This window comes from Chiloscyllium punctatum, chromosome 47 (assembly GCF_047496795.1).
Source record: "Chiloscyllium punctatum isolate Juve2018m chromosome 47, sChiPun1.3, whole genome shotgun sequence".
NCBI classification, from domain to species: domain Eukaryota; kingdom Metazoa; phylum Chordata; class Chondrichthyes; order Orectolobiformes; family Hemiscylliidae; genus Chiloscyllium; species Chiloscyllium punctatum.
Genome location: NC_092785.1, coordinates 44325694 through 44353403, shown reverse-complemented (window position 1 = coordinate 44353403; position 27710 = coordinate 44325694). Strand labels below are relative to the sequence as shown.

At 44.6% G+C, this 27710-nt stretch overlaps 1 protein-coding gene across 1 annotated transcript in view; it reads right to left on the bottom strand.

Moving 5' to 3' along the window:
* Positions 1 to 3311: 3311 nt before the first annotated feature.
* LOC140468489 (protein turtle homolog A-like) overlaps positions 3312 to 27710 on the bottom strand; it is a 29391-nt gene continuing 4992 nt past the window's right edge. The window contains exons 3-6 of the mRNA XM_072564569.1: positions 7812 to 7962; positions 6579 to 6690; positions 5440 to 5615; positions 3312 to 3652 (exon numbers count right to left, since the gene is read on the bottom strand). Coding sequence (XP_072420670.1) covers positions 3312 to 3652; positions 5440 to 5615; positions 6579 to 6690; positions 7812 to 7962 — 780 coding nt within the window. The remainder of the gene's footprint in view (positions 3653 to 5439; positions 5616 to 6578; positions 6691 to 7811; positions 7963 to 27710) is intronic.

Here is a 27710-nt window from a genome sequence, read left to right as displayed (position 1 = left end):
CACACCCCCCCTCTCTCTCTACTCTCACAACCCACCCCCTCTCTCCTCTCTACTCTCCACCCCCCTCCTCTCTCTCTCTACATCTCACACCCCCCTCTCTCTCTCTCTCTCTCTCTCTCACCACCCCTCTCTCCTCTCTACTCTCCACACCCCACTCTCTCTCTCTACTCTACTCTCCACACCCCCTCTCTCTCTCTCTACTCTCACACCCCCCTCTCTCTCTCTCTACTCTCCACACCCCCCCTCTCTCTCTCTCTACTCTCCACACCCCCCCTCTCTCTCTCTACTCTCCACACCCCCCCTCTCTCTCTCTCACACCCCCCTCTCTCTCTACTCACCACACCCCCTCTCTCTCTCTACTCTCCACACCCCCCCTCACCTCTCTCTCTCTCTCACACCCCCCCCTCTCTCTCTCTCTACTCTCCACACCCCCCTCTCTCTCTCTACTCTCCACACACCCCCCCTCTCTCTACTCTCACCCCCCTCTCTCTACTCTCCACACCCCCCCCTCTCTCTCACTCTCACTCTCCACACCCCCCTCTCTCTCTACTCACCCACCCCCTCTCTCTCTCTACTCTCACCACACCCCCCCTCACTCTCCACACCCCCCCTCTCTCTCTACTCTCCACACCCCCTCTCTACTCTCCACACCCCCTCTCTCAACTCCACCCCCCCCTCTCTCTCTACTCACCCACACCCCCTCTCTCTCTACTCTCCACACCCCCCCTCTCTCCTCTCTCTCTACTCTCCACACCCCCCCTCCACACCTCTCTCCCGTCTCCTCTCTACTCTCACACCCTCCTCCCCCCTCTCTCTACTCTCTCCACACCCCCTCTCTCTCTACTCTCAACAACGCCCCCCTCTCTCTCTCTCTCCACACCCCCCAACCACCCCCCTCTCTCTCTCTCTACTCTCCACACCCCCCCCCTCTCCTCTCTACTCTCCACACCCCCCTCTCTCTCTACTCTCCACACCCCCCCTCTCTCTCTCAACACCTCTCCAACACCCACCCCCCCCTCTCTCTCTCTCTCTCTCTACTCTCCACACCCCCCCTCTCTCTCTCTACTCTCCACACCACCTCCCTCCTCTCCCTCTCCCCCTCCTACTCTCCACACCCCCCCTCTCCTCTCCACTCCCCCTCACTCTCTCTACTCACCACCCCCCCCTCTCTCCTCTACTCTCTCACCCACCCCCCTCTCTCTCACTCTCTCACCCCTCTCTCTCCACAACCCCCCCCCCCTCTCCTCTCTCTCTCTACTCTCCACCCCTCTCCACTCTCCCCCCTTCTCTCTACTCCCCACCCCCCTCTCTCTCTCTCTGTCTCTCTACTCTCCACACCCCCCCTCTCTCTACTCTCCACACCCCCTCTCTCTATCTCACCCTCTCTACTCTCCACACCGCCCCCTCTCTCTCTCTCTACTCTCCACACCCCCCCCTCTCTCTCTCTACTCTCCACACCCCCCCCTCTCTCACTCCACACCCCCTCTCTACTCTCCACACACACCCCCCCCTCTCCCTCTCTACTCTCCACACCCCTCTCTCTCTCTCTACTCTCCACACCCCCCCTCTCTCTCTCTCTCTCTCTACTCTCCACCCCCCTCACTCTCTACACTCCACCCCCCTCCTCACTCACTACACTCCACACCCCCCCCCTCTCTCTCTACTCTCCACACCCCCCCCTCTCTCCCTCTCTACTCTCCACACCCCCCCTCTCTCCCTCTACTCTCACACCCCCCCTCTCTCACTCTACTCTCCACACCCCTCTCACTCTCTACTCCCACACCCCCCCTCTCCCCTCTCTACTCTCCACACCCCCCCCTCTCTCTCTCTCTCTCCACACCCCCCCCTCTCTCTCTACTCTCCACACCCTCTCTCTCTCTCTCTCTCTCCACCCCCTCTCTCTCTACTCTCCACACCCCCCTCTCTCTCTCTACTCTCCACCCCCCCCTCTCTCTCTACTCTCCACACCCCCCTCTCTCTCTCTCTCTCTACTCTCCACACCCCCCTCTCTCTCTCTACTCTCCACACCCCCCTCTCTCTCTCTACTCTCCAAGAACCCCCCTCTCTCTACCTCCTCTCCACACCCCCCCCTCTCTCTACTCTCCACCCCCCCCTCTACTCTCACACACCCCCCCCTCTCTCTCTCTCTCTACTCTCCACACCCCCTCCTCTCACACCCCCCTCTCTCTCTACTCTCCACCCCCCCCTCTCTCTACTCTCCACACCCCCCTCTCTCTCTCTCTCTCTCTCTCTCCACACCCCTCTCTCTCTCTCTACTCTCCACACCCCCTCTCTCTCTACTCTCCACACCCCCCCCTCTCTCTCTCTACTCTCTACACCCCTCTCTCTCTCTCTACTCTCCACACCCCCTCTCACTCTACTCTCCACACCCCCCCACTCTCAACACCCCCCTCTCTATCTCTCTCTCCACCCCCTCCCTCTCTACTCTCCACACTCCCCTCTCTCTCTACTCTCCACACTCCCCTCTCTTTCTCTACTCTCCACACCCCCCTCTCTCTCTGTCTCTCCTCTCCATACCCCCCCTCTCTTTCTCTACTCTCCACACACCTTCTCTCTCTCTCTCTCTCTCTCTCTACTCTCCATATCCTCTCTCTCTCTCTCGCTATCTGTGCAATTAAATCTCTCTGTCTCTCTTACTCTTTACCTCTATCCCTTACACTCTCTCTATCTCTCTCTCTTTCACTAAGAGTTTCTTTCTCTGTCTTTCCGCTTCTTTAAGTTTCGTTCTCTCTCTCTTTCCTTCAAGTTTCTCTCTCTCCTTCCTTAAGTTTCTTTCACTCTCTCTCTCTCCCTTTTTCCTTAAGAGTTTCTTTGTCTCTCTCTCTCTTTCCTTCAGTTTCTTTCTTTCTTTCTCTGTCCTTAAGAGTTTGTTCTCTCTCACACTTTCTCTTTCCTTATGTTTATTCTCTCTCTCTCTTTCCTTAAGAGTTTCTTTCACTCTCTCTCTCTCTTTCTTCAAGAGTTTTTTCTCTCTCACACTTTCTCTTTCCTTAAGAATTTATTTGTTGCTCTCTCTCTTTCCTAAAGAGTTTCTTTTCTCTCTCTCTCTTTCCTTAAGAATTAATTTCTCTCTTTCTCTCTCCCTTTCCAGAACAGTTTCTTTTCTCTCTCTTTCTCCAAGACTTTTTCTCTCTCACTCTCTCTCTCTTTCCCTCAGTTTCTTTTCTCTCTGTCTTTCCTCAAGAATTTCTTTCCTTTATTGAAGAGTATCTTTTTCCTCTCTCACCCCCTCTCTCATCCCTTTCTCCCTCTTTTCAAGCCTCTCTTTCCTTGTTCCTTCTCTGTCCCCCTCACCCCCTCCCACTTCGTCCCCCCCTCTTGCCCTCGCGCCCCCCCCGCCCACAATGCCAGCCCACGAACCCATGACCTCTGACCTTGACGAGCCCGGTCAGCAGTAGCCGGTCCTGCTGGGCTGGGATCGCACTGTGCAGCACCTCCCAGGCCCCGGGGCCCCCCCGGTACTCCAGCACGTAGGCCAGGGGGAGGAGGGAGGGGGCCGGGGGTGGGGCCCAGCGGAGCACAATCCCCCCCGCAGTCCGATTCGCCGCCAGGTTGCTGGGGGGCAGCAGGGGGCGGGCCCTCTCGCTCGGCGCCGGGGGTCGCCGTGGGGTCGCTGTCGCCGTGGGAACACCTGGGGTGGGGGGAGGAGGCAACGGCGAGAAAGTTAGACATCGGGCGGGGAACAGGGGCTCAAGATGTGACCCTTCGGCCCTCAGGAGCCCTGCTCTCCCTTTCGAAAACAACATGGCCGCTCGGATTTTTAACCGCAACTCGACCCCCATCCCCACCCGATCCCAGTCACCTTTCCCCCTGCTGGGTCATTGAGCTCTACCTTGTAAGAATTGTCCAAGGATTCCACTCCCGCTGCCTTTTCACGAAGGGGTTTCCAGAATGTTCATGACCCTCCGACAGAATCACGTTACCACCCCCCCACCATGGATTGACCATACTAAATTACCCATAGTGTTCAGGGATGTGCAGGTTAGGGTGGATTGGTCATACTAAATTACCCCATAGTGTTCAGGGATGTGTAGGTTAGGGTGGATTGGCCATGCTAAATTACCCCATAGTGTTCAGGGATGTGCAGGTTAGGGTGGATTGGCCATGCTAAATTACCCCATAGTGCTCAGGGATGTGTAGGTTAGGGTGGATTGGCCATGCTAAATTACCCATAGTGTTCAGGGATGTGTAGGTTAGGGTGGATTGGCCATGCTAAATTACCCCATAGTGTTCAGGGATGTGTAGGTTAGGGTGGATTGGCCATGCTAAATTACCCCATAGTGTTCAGGGGTGTGTAGGTTAGGGTGGATTGGTCATGATAAATTCCCCCATAGTGTTCAGGGATGTGTAGGTTAGGGTGGATTAGCCATGCTAAATTACCCCATAGTGTTCAGGGATGTGTAGGTTAGGGTGGATTGGCCATGCTAAATTACCCCATAGTGTTCAGGGATGTGTAGGTTAGGGTGGATTGGCCATGCTAAATTACCCATAGAGTTCAGGGCTGTGTAGGTTAGGGTGGATTGGCCATGCTAAATTACCCCATAGTGTTCAGGGATGTGTAGGTTAGGGTGGATTGGCCATGCTAAATTACCCCATAGTGTTCAGGGATGTGTAGGTTAGGGTGGATTGGCCATGCTAAATTACCCCATTGTGTTAGGTGAAGGGGAATGGGTCTGGGCGGGTTGCTCTTCGGAGGGTGGGGCGTGGACTTGTTGTGCCGAAGGTCCTTTTTCCACACTGTCGGGAATCTAATCTAATCGAATTATTTACAATGACAGACAGGAGTGGGCCCAGCAGCAATCCCTGTGCAATACTGCTGGTCGTTTTGACAAAATTCTTCTTCAAAATGAGGGGAGCATCCACAGAGTTTGTGTAGGGCGCTGCCCGCCCTTTCGCTGTGAGACATCCTTCACGTTCGACTTCACGCCCCTTTTACAATACAACAATATCCCCTCCACCTTCCCAGTCACTTGCTGCAGCTCCGTACTAACTTTGCGGAGATCCACAAACAAGGTTTCCGAGACCCCCCGCCCCCCCCCCCCCCCCCATCTCTGTACCTCAGGGGTCAGCAGTCTCTCGGCCGCCTCTATCCCTGATGAAGGGGCTTTTGCCCGAAACGTCGACTTTCCTGCTCCCTCGGATGCTGCCTGCTCTGCTGTGTTTTTCCAGCACCGCTCTGATTTTTGGCTCAGCAAACTCTCTCCATTTAAAGGGGAGTGCCTCTGCTCTGTCCTTGTACTAAACTGCGCCTGATTCCCACCTTCCAACGCTCTACCCCGTCTGCCAAATGTTCGTCCGCTCGCGTAACCTGCCCCGATGGGCGTTGCTCAGGCTTCACGGTTGCCCCCAGCCCTTGTACAACTTAGAGGTCACTCCCAGGGAGGTTGGATCACCATGAGACGCGGTGCTGGTACTCACAGAGGGTATGGGTGTTGATGATCTGACTGAAGGGCCCGCTCCCGCGATCACTCTGGGCTAGGACACTGAACTGGTAGCTGGTGTTAGGCCACAGATGATCCACACTCAAACGATGGTCTCCGTCTGGGACCATGTGGATAATCCAGTCGTGGGGGCCATGGGATGTCTGCCTGAACCTGAGAGAGAGAAAGAGAGAGTCACACCCTGTGACCTCCAACGCCAGGGGGAGTGGGGAAGGGGGAAGGGGGGAGGGGGCGGTGAGAAGTCAGAAGCACTCACAGTGACCTCCACCACCAGGGGGTGAAAGGTCAGTGTACACACTGTAACTCCCCACCCCCAATGTAAAAGGGGTGAAATGTCAACATCACACTGAGACCGTCATTGCGAAAGGGGTGAAAGGTCAGCTTCACATACACTGTGACCCACTGCCATGGGTTAAAGGTCAACTTTGCACACATAGTGACCTCCACGGTCAGGGTTGAAAGGTCAGTAAACACACTGTGACCTCCACCATCAGAGGTGAAAGGTCAGTAAACACACTGTGACCTTCACAATCAGGGGTGAAAGGTCAGTATACACACTGTGACCTTCACAATCAGGGGTGAAAGGTCAGTATACACACAGTGACCTCCACCATCAGGGGGTGAAAAGTCAGGAAACACAGAGACCTCCACCGCCAGGGGGTGAAAGGTCAGTATACGCACAGTGACCTCCACTACAGTGGGGTGAAAGGTCAGTTTCACACACACTGTGACCCACTGACATGGGGTTAAAGGTCAACTTTGCACACACAGTGACCTCTACGGTCAGGGGTGAAAATCCAGTATCACACACAGTGCCTTCCACCGTCAGGGGGTGAAAGGTCAGAATACATACAATGACCTTCACCATAAGAGGGTGAAAGGTCAGTATCACATAGTAGCCTCCACTGCCAGGGGGCAAAAGGGGTTAGAGTTTAGATAATGCCATCCTTCAGGAATAAACAAGACCTGTAATGGACACTCTAACGCCAAAGGGAGGGGAGTGAAAGGTCATTCTTTGACCCCATGACGTGGAGAAGATGTGAAGAAGACGATGAGCCTGTGAACAAGGGCCATGGTGTCATTATGGAAGGAGGGGACAAGCAGACAGTGTCCTACCAGACGGTGAACTGCTGTGGGTGGCCACCATCGAAGCCAGGCTCCCAGGAGACATTGACTGCGAACACATCCGGCCTCACCGTCAGGTTGGTGACAGCGTGGGGGCTGGTTCCTATAGCAATGGACCAAGGTCACTGAGGTCAGAGGTTGAACCTTTGGGAGGCCACACTCCCTGAACACAACATCCCCTCACCCCCTCAAACTGTGGGACCCCTCACCTCCCCTCCCCCTCAAACTGTGGGACCCCTCACCGCCCCTCCCCCTCAAACTGTGGGACCCCTCACTCCCCCTCCCCCTCAAACTGTGGGACCCCTCACCCCCTTCCCCACTAAACTGTGGGACCTCTCACCCCCTTCCCCACCAAACTGTGGGACCCCTCACCCCCTTCCCCACCAAACTGTGGGACCCCTCACCCCCTTCCCCACCAAACTGTGGGACCCCTCACCCCCTTCCCCACCAAACTGTGGGAGCCCTCACCCCCTTCCCCACCAAACTGTGGGACCCCTCACCCCCTTCCCCACCAAACTGTGGGACCCCTCACCCCCTTCCCCCTTAAACTGTGGGACCCCTCACCCCCTTCCCCCTTAAACTGTGGGAGCCCTCACCCCCTTCCCCACCAAACTGTGGGACCCCTCACCCCCTTCCCCACCAAACTGTAGGACCCCTCACCCCCTTCCCCACCAAACTGTGGGACCTCACCCCCTTCCCCACCAAACTGTAGGACCCCTCACCCCCTTCCCCACTAAACTGTGGGACCCCTCACCCCCTTCCCCACCAAATTGTGGGAGCCCTCACCCCCTTCCCCACCAAACTGTGGGACCCCCTCACCCCCTTCCCCACAAAACTGTGGGACCCCTCACCCCCCCTTCCCCCTTAAGCTGTGGGACCCCTCACCCCCTTCCCCACCAAACTGTGGGAACCCTCACACCCTTCCCCACCAAACAGTGGGACCCCTCACCCCCTTCCCCACCAAACTGTGGGACCCCTCACCCCCTTCTTCACCAAACTGTGGGACCCCCTCACCCCCTTCCCCACCAAACTGTGGGACCCCCTCACCCCCTTCCCCACCAAACTGTGGGACCCCTCACCCCCTTCTTCACCAAACTGTGGGACCCCCTCACCCCCTTCCCCACCAAACTGTGGGACCCCCTCACCCCCTTCCCCACCAAACTGTGGGAGCCCTCCCCGTCCCCAGACCATGTGAGCCTCAGGGTGTGAGTATGGGAGTCTGACCTGTCACCCACACCGTGGTGCTGGTGCTGATCTCCGTCAGGTTATCCCTCGCCTTGCACACCCACGTTCCATGGTGTTCCTTCCTGATGCTCCGGAAGAACAGTGTCCCATCCTCAAGGACCTGGAACTGTCTGGGGCGAGTGTCCCCCTCCTGGGAGATCAGGAAGCAGCCTGGTTACAAACAGGAATCTCTTCCTCGCCCTGCCCTCCCTCTGTCTTGTTCTTCTCCCACTACCTCAGGTGCACACCTCGCTCTCTCCCAATCTCTTGTCTACCCCCTCCATCTCAGTCTCTCCATATCATTCTTGGTTCCACCGTGTCGGTCTCCTTGTGCTGACTATCTCTCTCTCTCTCTCACTTTCTGTCTCTTTCTCTGTTTCTCTTTCACTGTTTCTCTCTCTCTGTCTCTCTTTCTCTCTCTGTTTCTCTCTCTATCTGTCTCTCTCTCTCTGTCTCTCTCTCTCTATCTGTCTCTCTCTCTCTATCTGTCTATCTCTCTCTCTGTCTCTCTCTCTCTATCTGTCTCTGTCTCTCTCTCTCTCTGTCTCTCTCTCTATCTGTCTCTCTCTATTTGTCTCTCTCTGTCTCTGTCTCTCTCTGTCTCTCTCTCTGTCTCTCTCTGTCTCTATCTGTCTGTCTGTCTGTCTCTCTCTCTCTCTCAGTCTCTCTCTATCTGTCTGTCTGTCTGTCTCTCTCTCTCTCAGTCTCTCTCTATCTGTCTGTCTGTCTGTCTCTCTCTCTCTGTCTCTCTCTCTCTCTGTCTCTCTCTATCTGTCTGTCTGTCTGTCTCTCTCTCTCTCTGTCTCTCTCTCTCTCTCTGTCTCTCTCTATCTGTCTGTCTGTCTGTCTGTCTGTCTGTCTCTCTCACTCACTCTCTCTCTGTCTCTCTCTATCTGTCTGTCTGTCTGTCTCTCTCTCTCTCTCTCTGTCTCTCTCCCTCACCAGTAAGGATGTTCTTTCCCTCTTCCTATCCCTGGTGTTGTAAAGAAACTTTGGTGTTTTTCGAAACGTCTCAAAAATGTGGCTTTGCCAAGATGGCTGCATAGTGTCACAGTGAGGAACTGGTTACACAATGTGAACAGAATGAATCAGGAGCAAAGGAGCTGTTCCAAGCGATCTGATTGTTTCTCAGCTAACCCGTCCAGGTTGGGACTGGAGATGAGACACCGAAACACAGGATAAAGAGAGAGAGAGAGAGAGACAGAAGTAAAGTCATAGCCTCACAGAGATGTACAGCCACGGAAAAAAACCCTTCGGTCCAACCCGTCCATGCCCACCCAGATATCCCAACCCAATCTAATCCCACCTGCCAGCACCCGGCCCATATCCCCCCAAACCCTTCCTATTCATATACCCATCCAGATGCCTCTTAAACGCTGTAATTGTACCAGCCCCCACCACATCCTCTGGCAGCTCATTCCATACACGTACCACCCTCTGGGTGAAAAAGTTGCCCCTTAGGTCTCTGCAAATTCATTCTGCTTTCATGAGAAAACAATGTCCTCCTGCATTGGACTCCCCCACTCAAGGGATTGCTATTTTCGAGAATACACACAGGGACTGCTATTCTCTGTAATACACACAGGGACTGCTATTCTCTATAATACACACAGGGACTGGTATTCTCTGTAATACACACAAGGACTGCTATTCTCTGTAACACATACAGGGACTGGTATTCTCTGGAATACACACAGGGACTGGTATTCTCTGTAATACACACAGGGACTGGTATTCTCTGTAATACACACAAGGACTGCTATTCTCTGTAATACACACAGGGACTGGTATTCTCTGGAATACACACAGGGACTGGTATTCTCTGTAATACACACAGGGACTGGTATTCTCTGTAATACACACAAGGACTGCTATTCTCTGTAATACACACAGGGACTGCTATTCTCTGTAAAAAACACAGGGACTGCTATTCTCTATAATACACACAGGGACTGGTATTCTCTGTAATACACACAGGGACTGCTATTCTCTGTAATACACACAGGGACTGGTATTCTCTGGAATACACACAGGGACTGGTATTCTCTGTAATACACACAGGGACTGGTATTCTCTGTAATACACACAAGGACTGCTATTCTCTGTAATACACACAGGGACTGCTATTCTCTGTAAAAAACACAGGGACTGCTATTCTCTATAATACACACAGGGACTGCTATTCTCTATAATACACACAGGGACTGGTATTCTCTGGAATACACACAGGGACTGGTATTCTCTGGAATACACACAGGGACTGGTATTCTCTGTAACACATACAGGGACTGGTATTCTCTGTAATACATACAGGGACTGCTATTCTCTGTAATACACACAGGGACTGGTATTCTCTATAATATACACAGGGACTGGTATTCTCTGTAATACACACAGGGACTGCTATTCTCTATAATACACACAGGGACTGCTATTCTCTGTAATACACACAGGGACTGGTATTCTCTGTAATACATACAGGGACTGCTATTCTCTGTAATACACACAGGGACTGGTATTCTCTATAATACACACAGGGACTGCTATTCTCTGTAATACACACAGGGACTGGTATTCTCTATAATATACACAGGGACTGGTATTCTCTGTAATACACACAGGGACTGCTATTCTCTATAATACACACAGGGACTGCTATTCTCTGTAATACACACAGGGACTGCTATTCTCTATAATACACACAGGGACTGGTATTCTCTGTAATACATACAGGGACTGCTATTCTCTGTAATACACACAGGGACTGGTATTCTCTATAATACACACAGGGACTGCTATTCTCTGTAATACACACAGGGACTGGTATTCTCTATAATATACACAGGGACTGGTATTCTCTGTAATACACACAGGGACTGCTATTCTCTATAATACACACAGGGACTGCTATTCTCTGTAATACACACAGGGACTGGTATTCTCTATAATATACACAGGGACTGGTATTCTCTGTAATACACACAGGGACTGCTATTCTCTATAATACACACAGGGACTGCTATTCTCTGTAATGCACACAGGGACTGCTATTCTCTATAATACACACAGGGACTGGTATTCTCTGTAATACATACAGGGACTGCTATTCTCTGTAATACACACATGGACTGCTATTCTCTGTAATACACACAGGGACTGCTATTCTATATAATACACACAGGGACGGCTATTCTCTGTAATACACACAGGGACTGCACTTCTCTGTAATACACACAGGGACTGGTATTCTCTGTAATACACACAGGGACTGCTATTCTCTGTAATACACACAGGGACTGGTATTCTATATAATACACACAGGGACTGCTATTCTCTGTAATACACACAGGGACTGCACTTCTCTGTAATACACACAGGGACTGCACTTCTCTGTAATACACACAGGGACTGCTATTCTCTATAATAGACACAGGGACTGCTATTCTCTATAATACACACAGGGATTGGTATTCTCTGTAATAGTCACAGGGGCTGGTATTCTCTATAATACATACAGGGACTGCTATTCTCTGTAATAGACACAGGGACTGGTATTCTTTATAATACATACAGGAACTGGTATTCTCTGTAAAATACACAGGGAATGCTATTCTCTGTAATACACACGGGGACTGCTATTCTTTATAATACAAACAGGGACTGCTATTCTCTGTAATATACACAGGGACTGCAATTCTCTATAATATACACAGGGACTGCTATTCTCTGTAATACACACAGGGTCTGCTATTCTCTGTAATACACACAGGGACTGGTATTCTCTATAATATAGACACAGGGACTGATATTCTCTATAATATACACAGGGACTGCTATTCTCTGGAATACACACAGGGACTGGTATTCTCTATAACACACACAGGGACTGCTATTTTCTGTAATACACACAGGGATTGCTATTCTCTATAATATACACAGGGACTGCTATTCTCTGGAATACACACAGGGACTGGTATTTTCTATAATAGACACAGGGACTGCTATTCTCTGCAATACACACAGGGAGTGCTATTCTCTATAATACTCACAGGGACTGGTATTCTATATAATACACACAGGGACTGCTATTCTCTGTAATACACACAAGGACTGCTATTTTCTATCATACACACAGGGACTGGTATTCTCTATAATACACACAGGGACTGCTATTCATTATAATGCACACAGGGACTGCTATTCTTTATAATACACACAGGGACTGCAATTCTCTGTCATATACACAGGGACTGCTATTCTCAATAATATACACAGGGACTGCTATTCTTTATAATACACACAGGGACTGCTATTCTCTATAATACACACAGGGACTGCTATTCTCTATAATACACACAGGGACTGCTATTCTCTATAATACACACAGGGACTGCTATTCTCTATCATACACACAGGGACTGGTATTCTTCATAATACATACAGGAACTGGTATTCTCTGTAAAATACACAGGGAATGCTATTCTCTGTATTACACACAGGGACTGGTATTCTCTATAACACACACAGAGATTGCTATTCTCTGTAATATACACAGGGATGCTATTTTCTATAATATACACACAGGGACTGGTATTCTCAATAATACATACAGGAACTGCTATTCTCTATAATATACACAGGGACTGCTATTCTCAATAATATACACAGGGACTGCTATTCTCTATAATACACACAGGGACTGCTATTCTCTCTAATAAACACAGGGACTGCTATTCTCTCTAATAAACACAGGGACTGCTATTCTCTATAATACACACAGGGACTGCTATTCTCTGTCATATACACGGGGACTGCTATTCTCTACAATACACACAGGGACTGCTATTCTTTATAATACACACAGGGACTGCTGTTCTCTGTAATAAACACAGGGACTTATATTCTCTATAATACACACAGGGACTGCTATTCTTTATAATACACACAGGTACTGCTGTTCTCTGTAATACACACAAGGACTGCTATTCTCTGTAATATACACAGGGACTGGTATTCTCCATAATACACACAGGGACTGCTATTCTCTGTAACACACACAGGGACTGCTATTCTCTATAATACACACAGGGACTGGTATTCTTCATAATATACACACAGGGACTGCTATTCTCTATAATACACACAGGGACTGCTATTCTCTATAATACACACAGGGACTGGTATTCTTTACAATACATACAGGAACTGGTATTCTCTGTAAAATACACAGGGAACGCTATTCTCTGTAATACTCGCAGGGACTGGTATTCTCTACAATATATACAGGGACTGGTATTCTCTATAATACACACAGGGTCTGGTATTCCCTGTCACATACACAGGGACTGGTATTCTCTGTAATACACACAGGAACTGCTATTCTTTATAATACACAAAGGGACTGCTATTCTCTGGAATACACACAGGGACTGGTATTCTCTATAATACACACAGGGACTGCTATTCTCTATAATACACACAGGGACTGGTATTCTTTATAATACATACAGGAACTGGTATTCTCTGTAAAATACACAGGGAATGCTATTCTCTGTAATATACACATGGACTGCTATTCTCTATAATACACAAAGGGACTGCTATTCTCTGGAATACACACAGGGACTGGTATTCTCTGGAATACACACAGGGACTGCTATTCTCTATAATACACACAGGGACTGCTATTTTCTATTATACACACAGGGACTGCGATTGTCTATAATACACACAGGGACTGCTATTCCTTATAATACACACAGGGACTGCTATTCTCTATAATACACACAGGGACTGGTATTCTCTGTAATACACACAGGGACTGCTATTCTCAATAATATACACAGGGACTGCTATTCTCTATAATACACACAGGGACTGGTATTCTTTATAATACATACAGGAACTGGTATTCTCTGTAAAATACACAGGGAATGCTATTCTCTGTAATATACACATGGACTGCTATTCTCTATAATAGACAAAGGGACTGCTATTCTCTGGAATACACACAGGGACTGGTATTCTCTGGAATACACACAGGGACTGCTATACACTATAATACACACAGGGACTGGTATTCTCTACAATATACACACAGGGACTGATATTCTCTATAATACATACACAGGGACTGCTATTCTCTATAATGTACACAGGGACAGCGATTCTCTGTAATACACACAGAGACTGGTAATCTCTGCAATACACACAGGGACTGGTATTCTCTATAATATACACACAGGGACTGATATTCTCTATAATATATACACAGGGACTGCTATTCTCTATAATACACACAGGGACTGGTATTCGATATAATACACACAGGGACTGCTATTCTCTGTAATACACACAGGGACTGCTATTCTCTATAATACACACAGGGACTGGTATTCTCTAGAATACACACAGGGACTGCTATTCTCTATAATATACACAGGGACTGGTATTCTCTGTCATATACACAGGGAATGCTATTCTCTGTAATACACACAGGGACTGCTATTCTCTATAATACACACAGGGATTGCTATTCTCTGTAATACACACAGGGACTGGTATTCTCTATAATACACACAGGGACTGGTATTCTCTATAATATACACAAGGACTGGTATTCACTATCATATACACAGGGACTGGTATTCTCTATTATACACACAAGGACTGCTATTCTCTATAATACACACAGGGTCTGGTATTCTCTGTCATATACACAGGGAATGCTAATCTCTGTAATACACACAGGGACTGGTATTCTCTATAATATACACAGGGACTGCTATTCTCTATAATACACACAGGGATTGCTATTCTCTGTAATACACACAGGGACTGGTATTCTCTATAATACACACAGGGACTGGTATTCTCTATAATATACACAAGGACTGGTATTCTCTATCATATACACAGGGACTGGTATTCTCTATTATACACACAGGGACTGCTATTCTCTATAATACACACAGGGTCTGGTATTCTCTGTCATATACACAGGGAATGCTATTCTCTGTAATACACACAGGGACTGGTATTCTCTACAATATACACAGGGACTGCTATTCTCTATAATACACACAGGGATTGCTATTCTCTGTAATACACACAGGGACTGGTATTCTCTATAATACACACAGGGACTGCTATTCTCTATAATATACACAAGTACTGGTATTCTCTATCATATACACAGGGACTGGTATTCTCTATTATACACACAGGGACTGCTATTCTCTATAATACACACAGGGTCTGGTATTCTCTGTCATATACACAGGGAATGCTATTCTCTGCAATACACACAGGGACTGCTATTCTGTATAATACACACAGGGACTGCTATTCTCTGTAATACACACAGGGACTGGTATTCTCTATAATATACACAGGGACTGCTATTCTCTGTAATACACACAGGGACTGGTATTCTCTATAATACATACAGGGATTGTTATTCTTTATAATACATACAGGAACTGGTATTCTCTGTAAAATACACAGGGAATGCTATTCTCTGAAATACACACAAGGACTGCTATTCTCTGTAATACACACAAGAACTGCTATTCTCTATATTACAGACAGGGACTGCTATTCTCTGTCATATGCACAGGGACTGGTATTCTCTGTAATATACACAGGGACTGGTATTCTCTATAATATACACACAGGGACTGATATTCTCTATAATATATACACAGGGACTGCTATTCTCTATAATATACACAGGGACTGCTATTCTCTATAATACACAGAGGGACTGGTATTCTATATAATACACACAGGGACTGCTATTCTCTGTAATACACACAGGGACTGGTATTCTCTATACTACACACAGGGACTGCTATTCTTTATAATACACACAGGGACTGCTGTTCTCTGTAATACACACAGGGACTGGTATTCTCCATAATACACACAGGGACTGCTATTCTCTGTAATACACACAAGGACTGCTGTTCTCTGTAATACACACAGGGACTGGTATTCTCTATAATACACACAGGGACTGGTATTCTCTATAATATAAACAGGGACTGGTATTCTCTATCATATACACAGGGACTGGTATTCTCTATTATACACACAGGGACTGCTATTCTCTATAATACACACAGGGTCTGGTATTCTCTGTCATATACACAGGGAATGCTATTCTCTGTAATACACACAGGGACTGGTAATCTCTATAATACACACAGGGACTGCTATTCTCTATAATACACACAGGGATTGCTATTCTCTGTAATACACACAGGGACTGGTATTCTCTATAATACACACAGGGACTGGTATTCTCTATAATATACACAGGGACTGGTATTCTCTATCATATACACAGGGACTGGTATTCTCTATAATATACACAGGGACTGGTATTCTCTATAATACACACAGGGTCTGGTATTCTCTGTCATACACACAGGGAATGCTATTCTCTGTAATACACACAGGGACTGGTATTCTCTATAATATACACAGGGACTGCTATTCTCTATAATACACACAGGGATTGCTATTCTTTATAATACACACAGGGACTGCTGTTCTCTGTAATACACACAGGGACTGCTATTCTCTGTAATACACACAGGGACTGCTATTCTCTATAATACACACAGGGACTGGTATTCTTTATAATATACACACAGGGACTGCTATTCTCTATAATACACACAGGGACTGGTATTCTTTATAATACATACAGCAACTGGTATTCTCTGTAAAATACACAGGGAATGCTATTCTCTGTAATACACACAGGGACTGTTATTCTCTATAATACACACAGGGATTGCTATTCTCTATAATACACACAGGGACTGCTATTTTCTATAATACACACAGGGACTGCTGTTCCCTATAATACACACAGGGACTGCTATTCTCTATAATACACACACGGACTGCTATTCTCTATAATACACACAGGGTCTGGTATTCTCTGTCATATACACAGGGACTGCTATTCTCTATAATACACAAAGGGACTGCTATTCTCTGGAATACATACAGGGCCTGCTATTCTCTATAATACACACAGGGACTGGTATTCGATATAATACACACAGGGACTGCTATTCCCTGTAATACACACAGGGACTGCTATTCTCTATAATACACACAGGGACTGGTATTCTTTATAATACATACAGGAACTGGTATTCTCTGTAAAATACACAGGGAATGCTATTCTCTGTAATATACACATGGACTGCTATTCTCTATAATAGACAAAGGGACTGCTATTCTCTGGAATACACACAGGGACTGGTATTCTCTGGAATACACACAGGGACTGCTACACTCTATAATACACACAGAGACTGGTATTCTCTACAATATACACACAGGGACTGATATTCTCTGTAATATATACACAGGGACTGCTATTCTCTATAATGTACACAGGGACAGCGATTCTCTGTAATATAAACAGGGACTGGTATTCTCTATAATATACACACAGGGACTGATATTCTCTATAATATATACACAGGGACTGCTATTCTCTATAATATACACAGGGCCTGCTATTCTCTATAATACACACAGGGACTGGTATTCGATATAATACACACAGGGACTGCTATTCCCTGTAATACACACAGGGACTGCTATTCTCTATAATACACACAGGGACTGCTATTCTTTATAATACACACAGGGACTGGTATTCTCTAGAATACACACAGGGACTGCTATTCTCTATAATATACACAGGGACTGGTATTCTCTATCATATACACAGGGACTGCTATTCTCTATTATACACACAGGGACTGCTATTCTCTATAATACACACAGGGTCTGGTATTCTCTGTCATATACACAGGGAATGCTATTCTCTGTAATACACACAGGGACTGGTATTCTCTATAATACACACAGGGATTGCTATTCTCTGTAATACACACAGGGACTGGTATTCTCTATAATACACACAGGGACTGGTATTCTCTATAATATACACAAGGACTGGTATTCACTATCATATACACAGGGACTGGTATTCTCTATTATACACACAAGGACTGCTATTCTCTATAATACACACAGGGTCTGGTATTCTCTGTCATATACACAGGGAATGCTAATCTCTGTAATACACACAGGGACTGGTATTCTCTATAATATACACAGGGACTGCTATTCTCTATAATACACACAGGGATTGCTATTCTCTGTAATACACACAGGGACTGGTATTCTCTATTATATACACAGGTACTGCTATTCTCTGTAATACACACAGGGACTGGTATTCTCTATAATACATACAGGGATTGTTATTCTTTATAATACATACAGGAACTGGTATTCTCTGTAAAATACACAGGGAATGCTATTTCTCTGTAATACACGGAGGGACTGGTATTCTCTATAATATACACAGGAACTGGTATTCTCTATAATATACACAGGGACTGCTGTTCCCTATAATACACACAGGGACTGCTATTCTTTATAATACACACACGGATTGCTATTCTCTATAATACACACAGGGTCTGGTATTCTCTGTCATATACACAGGGATTGCTATTCTCTATAATACACAAAGGGACTGCTATTCTCTGGAATACACACAGGGACTGGTATTCTCTGTAATACACACAGGGACTGCTACTCTCTATAATATACACAGGGACTGCTATTCTCTATAATACACAAAGGGACTGCTATTCTCTGGAATACACACAGGGACTGGTATTCTCTACAACACACACAGGGACTGCTATTCTCTGTAATACACACAGGGATTGCTACTCTCCATAATATACACAGGGACTGCTATTCTCTATAATACACACAGGGACTGCTATTCTCTGTAATACACACAGGGACTGGTATTCTTTATAATATACACACAGGGACTAGTATTCTCTATTATATACTTAGGGACTGCTATTCTCTATAATACACACAGGGTCTGGTATTCTCTGTCATATACACAGGGACTGCTATTCTTTATAATACACACAGGGACTGCTGTTCTCTGTAATACACACAGGGACTGGTATTCTCTGTAATACACACAGGGACTGCTATTCTCTATAATACACACAGGGACTGGTGTTCTTTATAATATACACACAGGGACTGGTATTCTCCATAATACACAAAGGGACTGCTATTCTCTGGAATACACACAGGGACTGGTATTCTCAATAACACACACAGAGATTGCTATTCTCTGTAATATACACAGGGATGCTATTTTCTATAATATACACACAGGGACTGGTCTTCTCAATAATACACAAAGGGACTGCTATTCTCTGGAATACACACAGGGACTGGTATTCTCAATAACACACACAGAGATTGCTATTCTCTGAAATACACACAAGGACTGCTATTCTCTATATTACAGACAGGGACTGCTATTCTCTATAATACACACAGGGACTGGTATTCTATATAATACACACAGGGACTGCTATTCTCTGTAATACACACAGGGACTTGTATTCTCTTTCTTACACACAGGGACTGCTATTCTTTATAATACACACAGGGACTGCTATTCTCTGTAATACACACAGGGACTGCTATTCTCTGTAATACACACAGGGACTGCTATTCTCTATAATACACACAGGGACTGGTATTCTCTATAATATACACACAGGGACTGATATTCTCTATAATACACACAGGGACTGCCTTCTCTATAATACACACAGGGTCTGGTATTCTCTGTAATACACCCAGGGACTAGTATTCTCTATTATATACATAGGGACTGCTATTCTCTATAATACACACAGGGTCTGGTATTCTCTGTCATATACACAGGGAATACTATTCTCTATAATACACAAAGGGACTGCTATTCTCTGGAATACACACAGGGACTGGTATTCTCTATAATACACACAGGGATTGCTATTCTCTATAATATACACAGGGACTGCTATTCTCTATAATACACAACGGGACTGCTATTCTCTGGAATACACACAGGGACTGGTATTCTCTATAACACACACAGAGATTGCTATTCTCTGTAATATACACAAGGACTGCTATTCTCTGTAATACACACAGGGACTGGTATTCTCAATAATACATACAGGGACTGCGATTCTCTGTCATACACACAAGGTCTGCTATTCTCTGTAATACACACAGGGTCTGCTATTCTCTCCAATAAACACAGGGACTGCTTTTCTCTATAATATACACAGGGATGCTAATTTCTATAATATACACACAGGGACTGATATTCTCTATAATACACACAGGGACTGCTATTCTCCATAATACACACAGGGACTGGTATTCTCTTTCATACACACAGGGACTGCTATTCTTTATAATACACACAGGGACTGCTATTCTCTGTAATACACACAGGGACTGCTATTCTCTATAATACACACAGGGACTGGTATTCTCTATAATATACACACAGGGACTGATATTCTCTATAATACACACAGGGACTGCTATTCTCTCTAATACACACAGGGTCTGGTATTCTCTGTAATACACACAGGGACTAGTATTCTCTATTATATACATAGGGACTGCTATTCTCTATAATACACACAGGGACTGGTATTCTCTATAATATACACACAGGGAGTGATATTCTCTATAATATATACACAGGGACTGCTATTCTCTATAATATACACAGGGACTGCTATTCTCTATAATACACACAGGGACTGGTATTCTATATAATACACACAGGGACTGCGATTCTCTGTAATACACACAGGGACTGGTATTCTTTATAATTCACACAGGGACTGCTATTCTCTATAATACACACAGGGGCTGGTATTCTTTATAATACATACAGGAACTGGTATTCTCTGTAAAATACACAGGGAATGGTATTCTTTGTATTACACACAGGGACTGGTATTCTCTATAATACACACAGGGACTGGTATTCTCAATAATACATACAGGGACTGCTCTTCTCTATAATACACACAGGGTCTGGTATTCTCTGTCATATACACAGGGACTGCTATTCTCTATAATACACAAAGGGACTGCTATTCTCTGGAATACACACAGGGACTGCTATTCTCTGTATTGCACACAGGGACTGGTATTCTCAATAATACATACAGGGACTGCTATTCTCTGTAATACACACAGGGACTGGTATTCTCTATAATATACACAGGGACTGCTATTCTCTGTAATACACACAGGGTCTGCTATTCTCTCTAATAAACACAGGGACTGTTATTCTCTATATTACAGACAGGGACTGCTATTCTCTGTCATGTACACAGGGACTGCAATTCTCTATATTACAGACAGGGACTGCTATTCTCTCTGGAATACACACAGGGACTGGTATTCTCTGTAATACACACAGGGATTGCTATTCTCTGTAATACACACAGGGACTGGTATTCTCTATAATACACACAGGGACTGGTATTCTCTATAATATACACAAGGACTGGTATTCTCTATCATATACACAGGGACTGGTATTCTCTATTATACACACAGGGACTGCTATTCTCTATAATACACACAGGGTCTGGTATTCTCTGTCATATACACAGGGAATGCTATTCTCTGTAATACACACAGGGACTGGTATTCTCTATAATATACACAGGGACTGCTATTCTCTATAATACACACAGGGATTGCTATTCTCTGTAATACACACAGGGACTGGTATTCTCTATAATACACACAGGGACTGGTATTCTCTATAATATACACAAGGACTGGTATTCTCTATCATATACACAGGGACTGGTATTCTCTGTAATACACACAGGGACTGGTATTCTCTATAATACATACAGGGACTGGTATTCTTTATAATACATACAGGAACTGGTATTCTCTGTAAAATACACAGGTAATGCTATTCTCTGTAATACACACAGGGACTGCTGTTCTCTATAATACACAAAGGGACTGCTATTCTCTGGAATACACACAGGGACTGGTATTCTCAATAACACACACAGAGATTGCTATTCTCTGTAATATACACAGGGATGCTATTTTCTATAATATACACACAGGGACTGGTCTTCTCAATAATACACAAAGGGACTGCTATTCTCTGGAATACACACAGGGACTGGTATTCTCAATAACACACACAGAGATTGCTATTCTCTGAAATACACACAAGGACTGCTATTCTCTATAATATACACAGGGACTGCTATTCTCTATATTACAGACAGGGACTGCTATTCTCTGTCATATACACAGGGACTGCTATTGTATATAATACACACAGGGACTGCTATTCTCTGTAATACACACAGGGACTTGTATTCTCTTTCATACACACAGGGACTGCTATTCTTTATAATACACACAGGGACTGCTATTCTCTGTAATACACACAGGGACTGCTATTCTCTATAATACACACAGGGACTGCTATTCTCTATAATATACACACAGGGACTGATATTCTCTATAATACACACAGGGACTGCTATTCTCTCTAATACACACAGGGTCTGGTATTCTCTGTAATACACACAGGGACTAGTATTCACTATTATATACATAGGGACTGCTATTCTCTATAATACACACAGGGTCTGGTATTCTCTGTCATATACACAGGGAATGCTATTCTCTATAATACACAAAGGGACTGCTATTCTCTGGAATACACACAGGGACTGGTATTCTGTATAATACACACAGGGATTGCTATTCTCTATAATATACACAGGGACTGCTATTCTCTATAATACACAACGGGACTGCTATTCTCTGGAATACACACAGGGACTGGTATTCTCTATAACACACACAGAGATTGCTATTCTCGGTAATATACACAAGGACTGCTATTCTCTATAATACACAAAGGGACTGCTATTCTCTGGAATACACACAGGGACTGGTATTCTCTATAATACACACAGGGATTGCTATTCTCTATAATATACACAGGGACTGCTATTCTCTATAATACACAACGGGACTGCTATTCTCTGGAATACACACAGGGACTGGTATTCTCTATAACACACACAGAGATTGCTATTCTCGGTAATATACACAAGGACTGCTATTCTCTGTAATACACACAGGGACTGCTATTCTCAATAATACATACAGGGACTGCGATTCTCTGTAATACACACAAGGTCTGCTATTCTCTGTAATACACACAGGGATTGGTATTCTCTATAATATACACAGGGACTGCTATTCTCTGTAATACACACAGGGTCTGCTATTCTCTCCAATAAACACAGGGACTGCTTTTCTCTATAATATACACAGGGACTGCTGTTCTCTATAATATACACAGGGACTGCTATTCTCTATATTACAGACAGGGACTGCTATTCTTTATAACACACACAGAGATTGCTATTCTCTGTAATATACACAGGGATGCTAATTTCTATAATATACACACAGGGACTGCTATTCTCTATAATACACACAGGGACTGGTATTCTCTGTAATACACACAGGGACTGCTATTCTCTGTAATACACACAGGGACTGCTATTCTCTATAATACACACAGGGACTGGTATTCTCTATAATATACACACAGGGAGTGATATTCTCTATAATATATACACAGGGACTGCTATTCTCTATAATATACACAGCGACTGCTATTCTCTATAATACACACAGGGACTGGTATTCTATATAATACACACAGGGACTGCGATTCTCTGTAATACACACAGGGACTGGTATTCTTTATAATACATACAGGAACTGGTATTCTCTGTAAAATACACAGGGAATGGTATTCTTTGTATTACACACAGGGACTGCTCTTCTCTATAATACACACAGGGTCTGGTATTCTCTGTCATATACACAGGGACTGCTATTCTCTATAATACACAAAGGGACTGCTATTCTCTGGAATACACACAGGGACTGCTATTCTCTGTATTGCACACAGGGACTGGTATTCTCAATAATACATACAGGGACTGCTATTCTCTGTAATACACACAGGGACTGGTATTCTCTATAATATACACAGGGACTGCTATTCTCTGTAATACACACAGGGTCTGCTATTCTCTCTAATAAACACAGGGACTGTTATTCTCTATATTACAGACAGGGACTGCTATTCTCTGTCATGTACACAGGGACTGCAATTCTCTATATTACAGACAGGGACTGCTATTCTCTCTGGAATACACACAGGGACTGGTATTCTCTGTAATACACACAGGGATTGCTATTCTCTGTAATACACACAGGGACTGGTATTCTCTATAATACACACAGGGACTGGTATTCTCTATAATATACACAAGGACTGGTATTCTCTATCATATACACAGGGACTGGTATTCTCTATTATACACACAGGGACTGCTATTCTCTATAATACACACAGGGTCTGGTATTCTCTGTCATATACACAGGGAATGCTATTCTCTGTAATACACACAGGGACTGGTATTCTCTATAATATACACAGGGACTGCTATTCTCTATAATACACACAGGGATTGCTATTCTCTGTAATACACACAGGGACTGGTATTCTCTATAATACACACAGGGACTGGTATTCTCTATAATATACACAAGGACTGGTATTCTCTATCATATACACAGGGACTGGTATTCTCTGTAATACACACAGGGACTGGTATTCTCTATAATACATACAGGGACTGGTATTCTTTATAATACATACAGGAACTGGTATTCTCTGTAAAATACACAGGTAATGCTATTCTCTGTAATACACACAGGGACTGCTGTTCTCTATAATACACAAAGGGACTGCTATTCTCTGGAATACACACAGGGACTGGTATTCTCAATAACACACACAGAGATTGCTATTCTCTGTAATATACACAGGGATGGTATTTTCTATAATATACACACAGGGACTGGTCTTCTCAATAATACACAAAGGGACTGCTATTCTCTGGAATACACACAGGGACTGGTATTCTCAATAACACACACAGAGATTGCTATTCTCTGAAATACACACAAGGACTGCTATTCTCTATAATATACACAGGGACTGCTATTCTCTATATTACAGACAGGGACTGCTATTCTCTGTCATATACACAGGGACTGCTATTGTATATAATACACACAGGGACTGCTATTCTCTGTAATACACACAGGGACTTGTATTCTCTTTCATACACACAGGGACTGCTATTCTTTATAATACACACAGGGACTGCTATTCTCTGTAATACACACAGGGACTGCTATTCTCTATAATACACACAGGGACTGCTATTCTCTATAATATACACACAGGGACTGATATTCTCTATAATACACACAGGGACTGCTATTCTCTCTAATACACACAGGGTCTGGTATTCTCTGTAATACACACAGGGACTAGTATTCTCTATTATATACATAGGGACTGCTATTCTCTATAATACACACAGGGTCTGGTATTCTCTGTCATATACACAGGGAATGCTATTCTCTATAATACACAAAGGGACTGCTATTCTCTGGAATACACACAGGGACTGGTATTCTCTATAATACACACAGGGATTGCTATTCTCTATAATATACACAGGGACTGCTATTCTCTATAATACACAACGGGACTGCTATTCTCTGGAATACACACAGGGACTGGTATTCTCTATAACACACACAGAGATTGCTATTCTCGGTAATATACACAAGGACTGCTATTCTCTATAATACACAAAGGGACTGCTATTCTCTGGAATACACACAGGGACTGGTATTCTCTATAATACACACAGGGATTGCTATTCTCTATAATATACACAGGGACTGCTATTCTCTATAATACACAACGGGACTGCTATTCTCTGGAATACACACAGGGACTGGTATTCTCTATAACACACACAGAGATTGCTATTCTCGGTAATATACACAAGGACTGCTATTCTCTGTAATACACACAGGGACTGCTATTCTCAATAATACATACAGGGACTGCGATTCTCTGTAATACACACAAGGTCTGCTATTCTCTGTAATACACACAGGGATTGGTATTCTCTATAATATACACAGGGACTGCTATTCTCTGTAATACACACAGGGTCTGCTATTCTCTCCAATAAACACAGGGACTGCTTTTCTCTATAATATACACAGGGACTGCTGTTCTCTATAATATACACAGGGACTGCTATTCTCTATATTACAGACAGGGACTGCTATTCTTTATAACACACACAGAGATTGCTATTCTCTGTAATATACACAGGGATGCTAATTTCTATAATATACACACAGGGACTGCTATTCTCTATAATACACACAGGGACTGGTATTCTCTGTAATACACACAGGGACTGCTATTCTCTGTAATACACACAGGGACTGCTATTCTCTATAATACACACAGGGACTGGTATTCTCTATAATATACACACAGGGAGTGATATTCTCTATAATATATACACAGGGACTGCTATTCTCTATAATATACACAGCGACTGCTATTCTCTATAATACACACAGGGACTGGTATTCTATATAATACACACAGGGACTGCGATTCTCTGTAATACACACAGGGGCTGGTATTCTTTATAATACATACAGGAACTGGTATTCTCTGTAAAATACACAGGGAATGGTATTCTTTGTATTACACACAGGGACTGGTATTCTCTATAATACACACAGGGACTGGTATTCTCAATAATACATACAGGGACTGCTATTCTCTGTCATACACACAGGGACTGGTATTCTCTATAATATACACAGGGACTGCTCTTCTCTATAATACACACAGGGTCTGGTATTCTCTGTCATATACACAGGGACTGCTATTCTCTATAATACACAAAGGGACTGCTATTCTCTGGAATACACACAGGGACTGGTATTCTCAATAATACATACAGGGACTGATATTCTCTGTAATACACACAAGGACTGGTATTCTCTGTATTACACACAGGGACTGGTATTCTCAATAATACATACAGGGACTGCTATTCTCTGTAATACACACAGGGACTGGTATTCTCTATAATATACACAGGGACTGCTATTCTCTGTAATACACACAGGGTCTGCTATTCTCTCTAATAAACACAGGGACTGCTTTTCTCTATAATACACACAGGGACTGTTATTCTCTATATTACAGACAGGGACTGCTATTCTCTGTCATGTACACAGGGACTGCAATTCTCTATATTACAGACAGGGACTGCTATTCTCTCAGGAATACACACAGGGACTGGTATTCTCTGTAATACACACAGGGACTGCTATTCTGGTTAATATGCACAGGGACTGCTATTCTCTGTAATAATCTTAGGGATGACTATTCTCTATAATATACACAGGGACTGCTCTTCTCTATAATACACACAGGGACTGCTCTTCTCTGTAATACACACAGGGACTGCAATTCTCTGTAATATACACAGGGTCTGCTATTCTCTGAAATACACACAAGGACTGCTATTCTCTGTAATACACACAAGAACTGCTATTGTCTCTAATAAACACAGGGACTGCTTTTCTCTATAATATACACAGGGACTGCTATTCTCTGTAATATACACAGGGACTGCTGTTCTCTATATTACAGACAGGGACTGGTATTCTCTGTCATATGCACAGGGACTGGTATTCTCTGTAATATACACAGGGACTGGTATTCTCTATAATATACACACAGGGACTGATATTCTCTATAATATATACACAGGGACTGCTATTCTCTATAATATACACAGGGACTGCTATTCTCTATAATACACAGAGGGACTGGTATTCTATATAATACACACAGGGACTGCTATTCTCTGTAATACACACAGGGACTGGTATTCTCTATACTACACACAGGGACTGCTATTCTTTATAATACACACAGGGACTGCTGTTCTCTGTAATACACACAGGGACTGGTATTCTCCATAA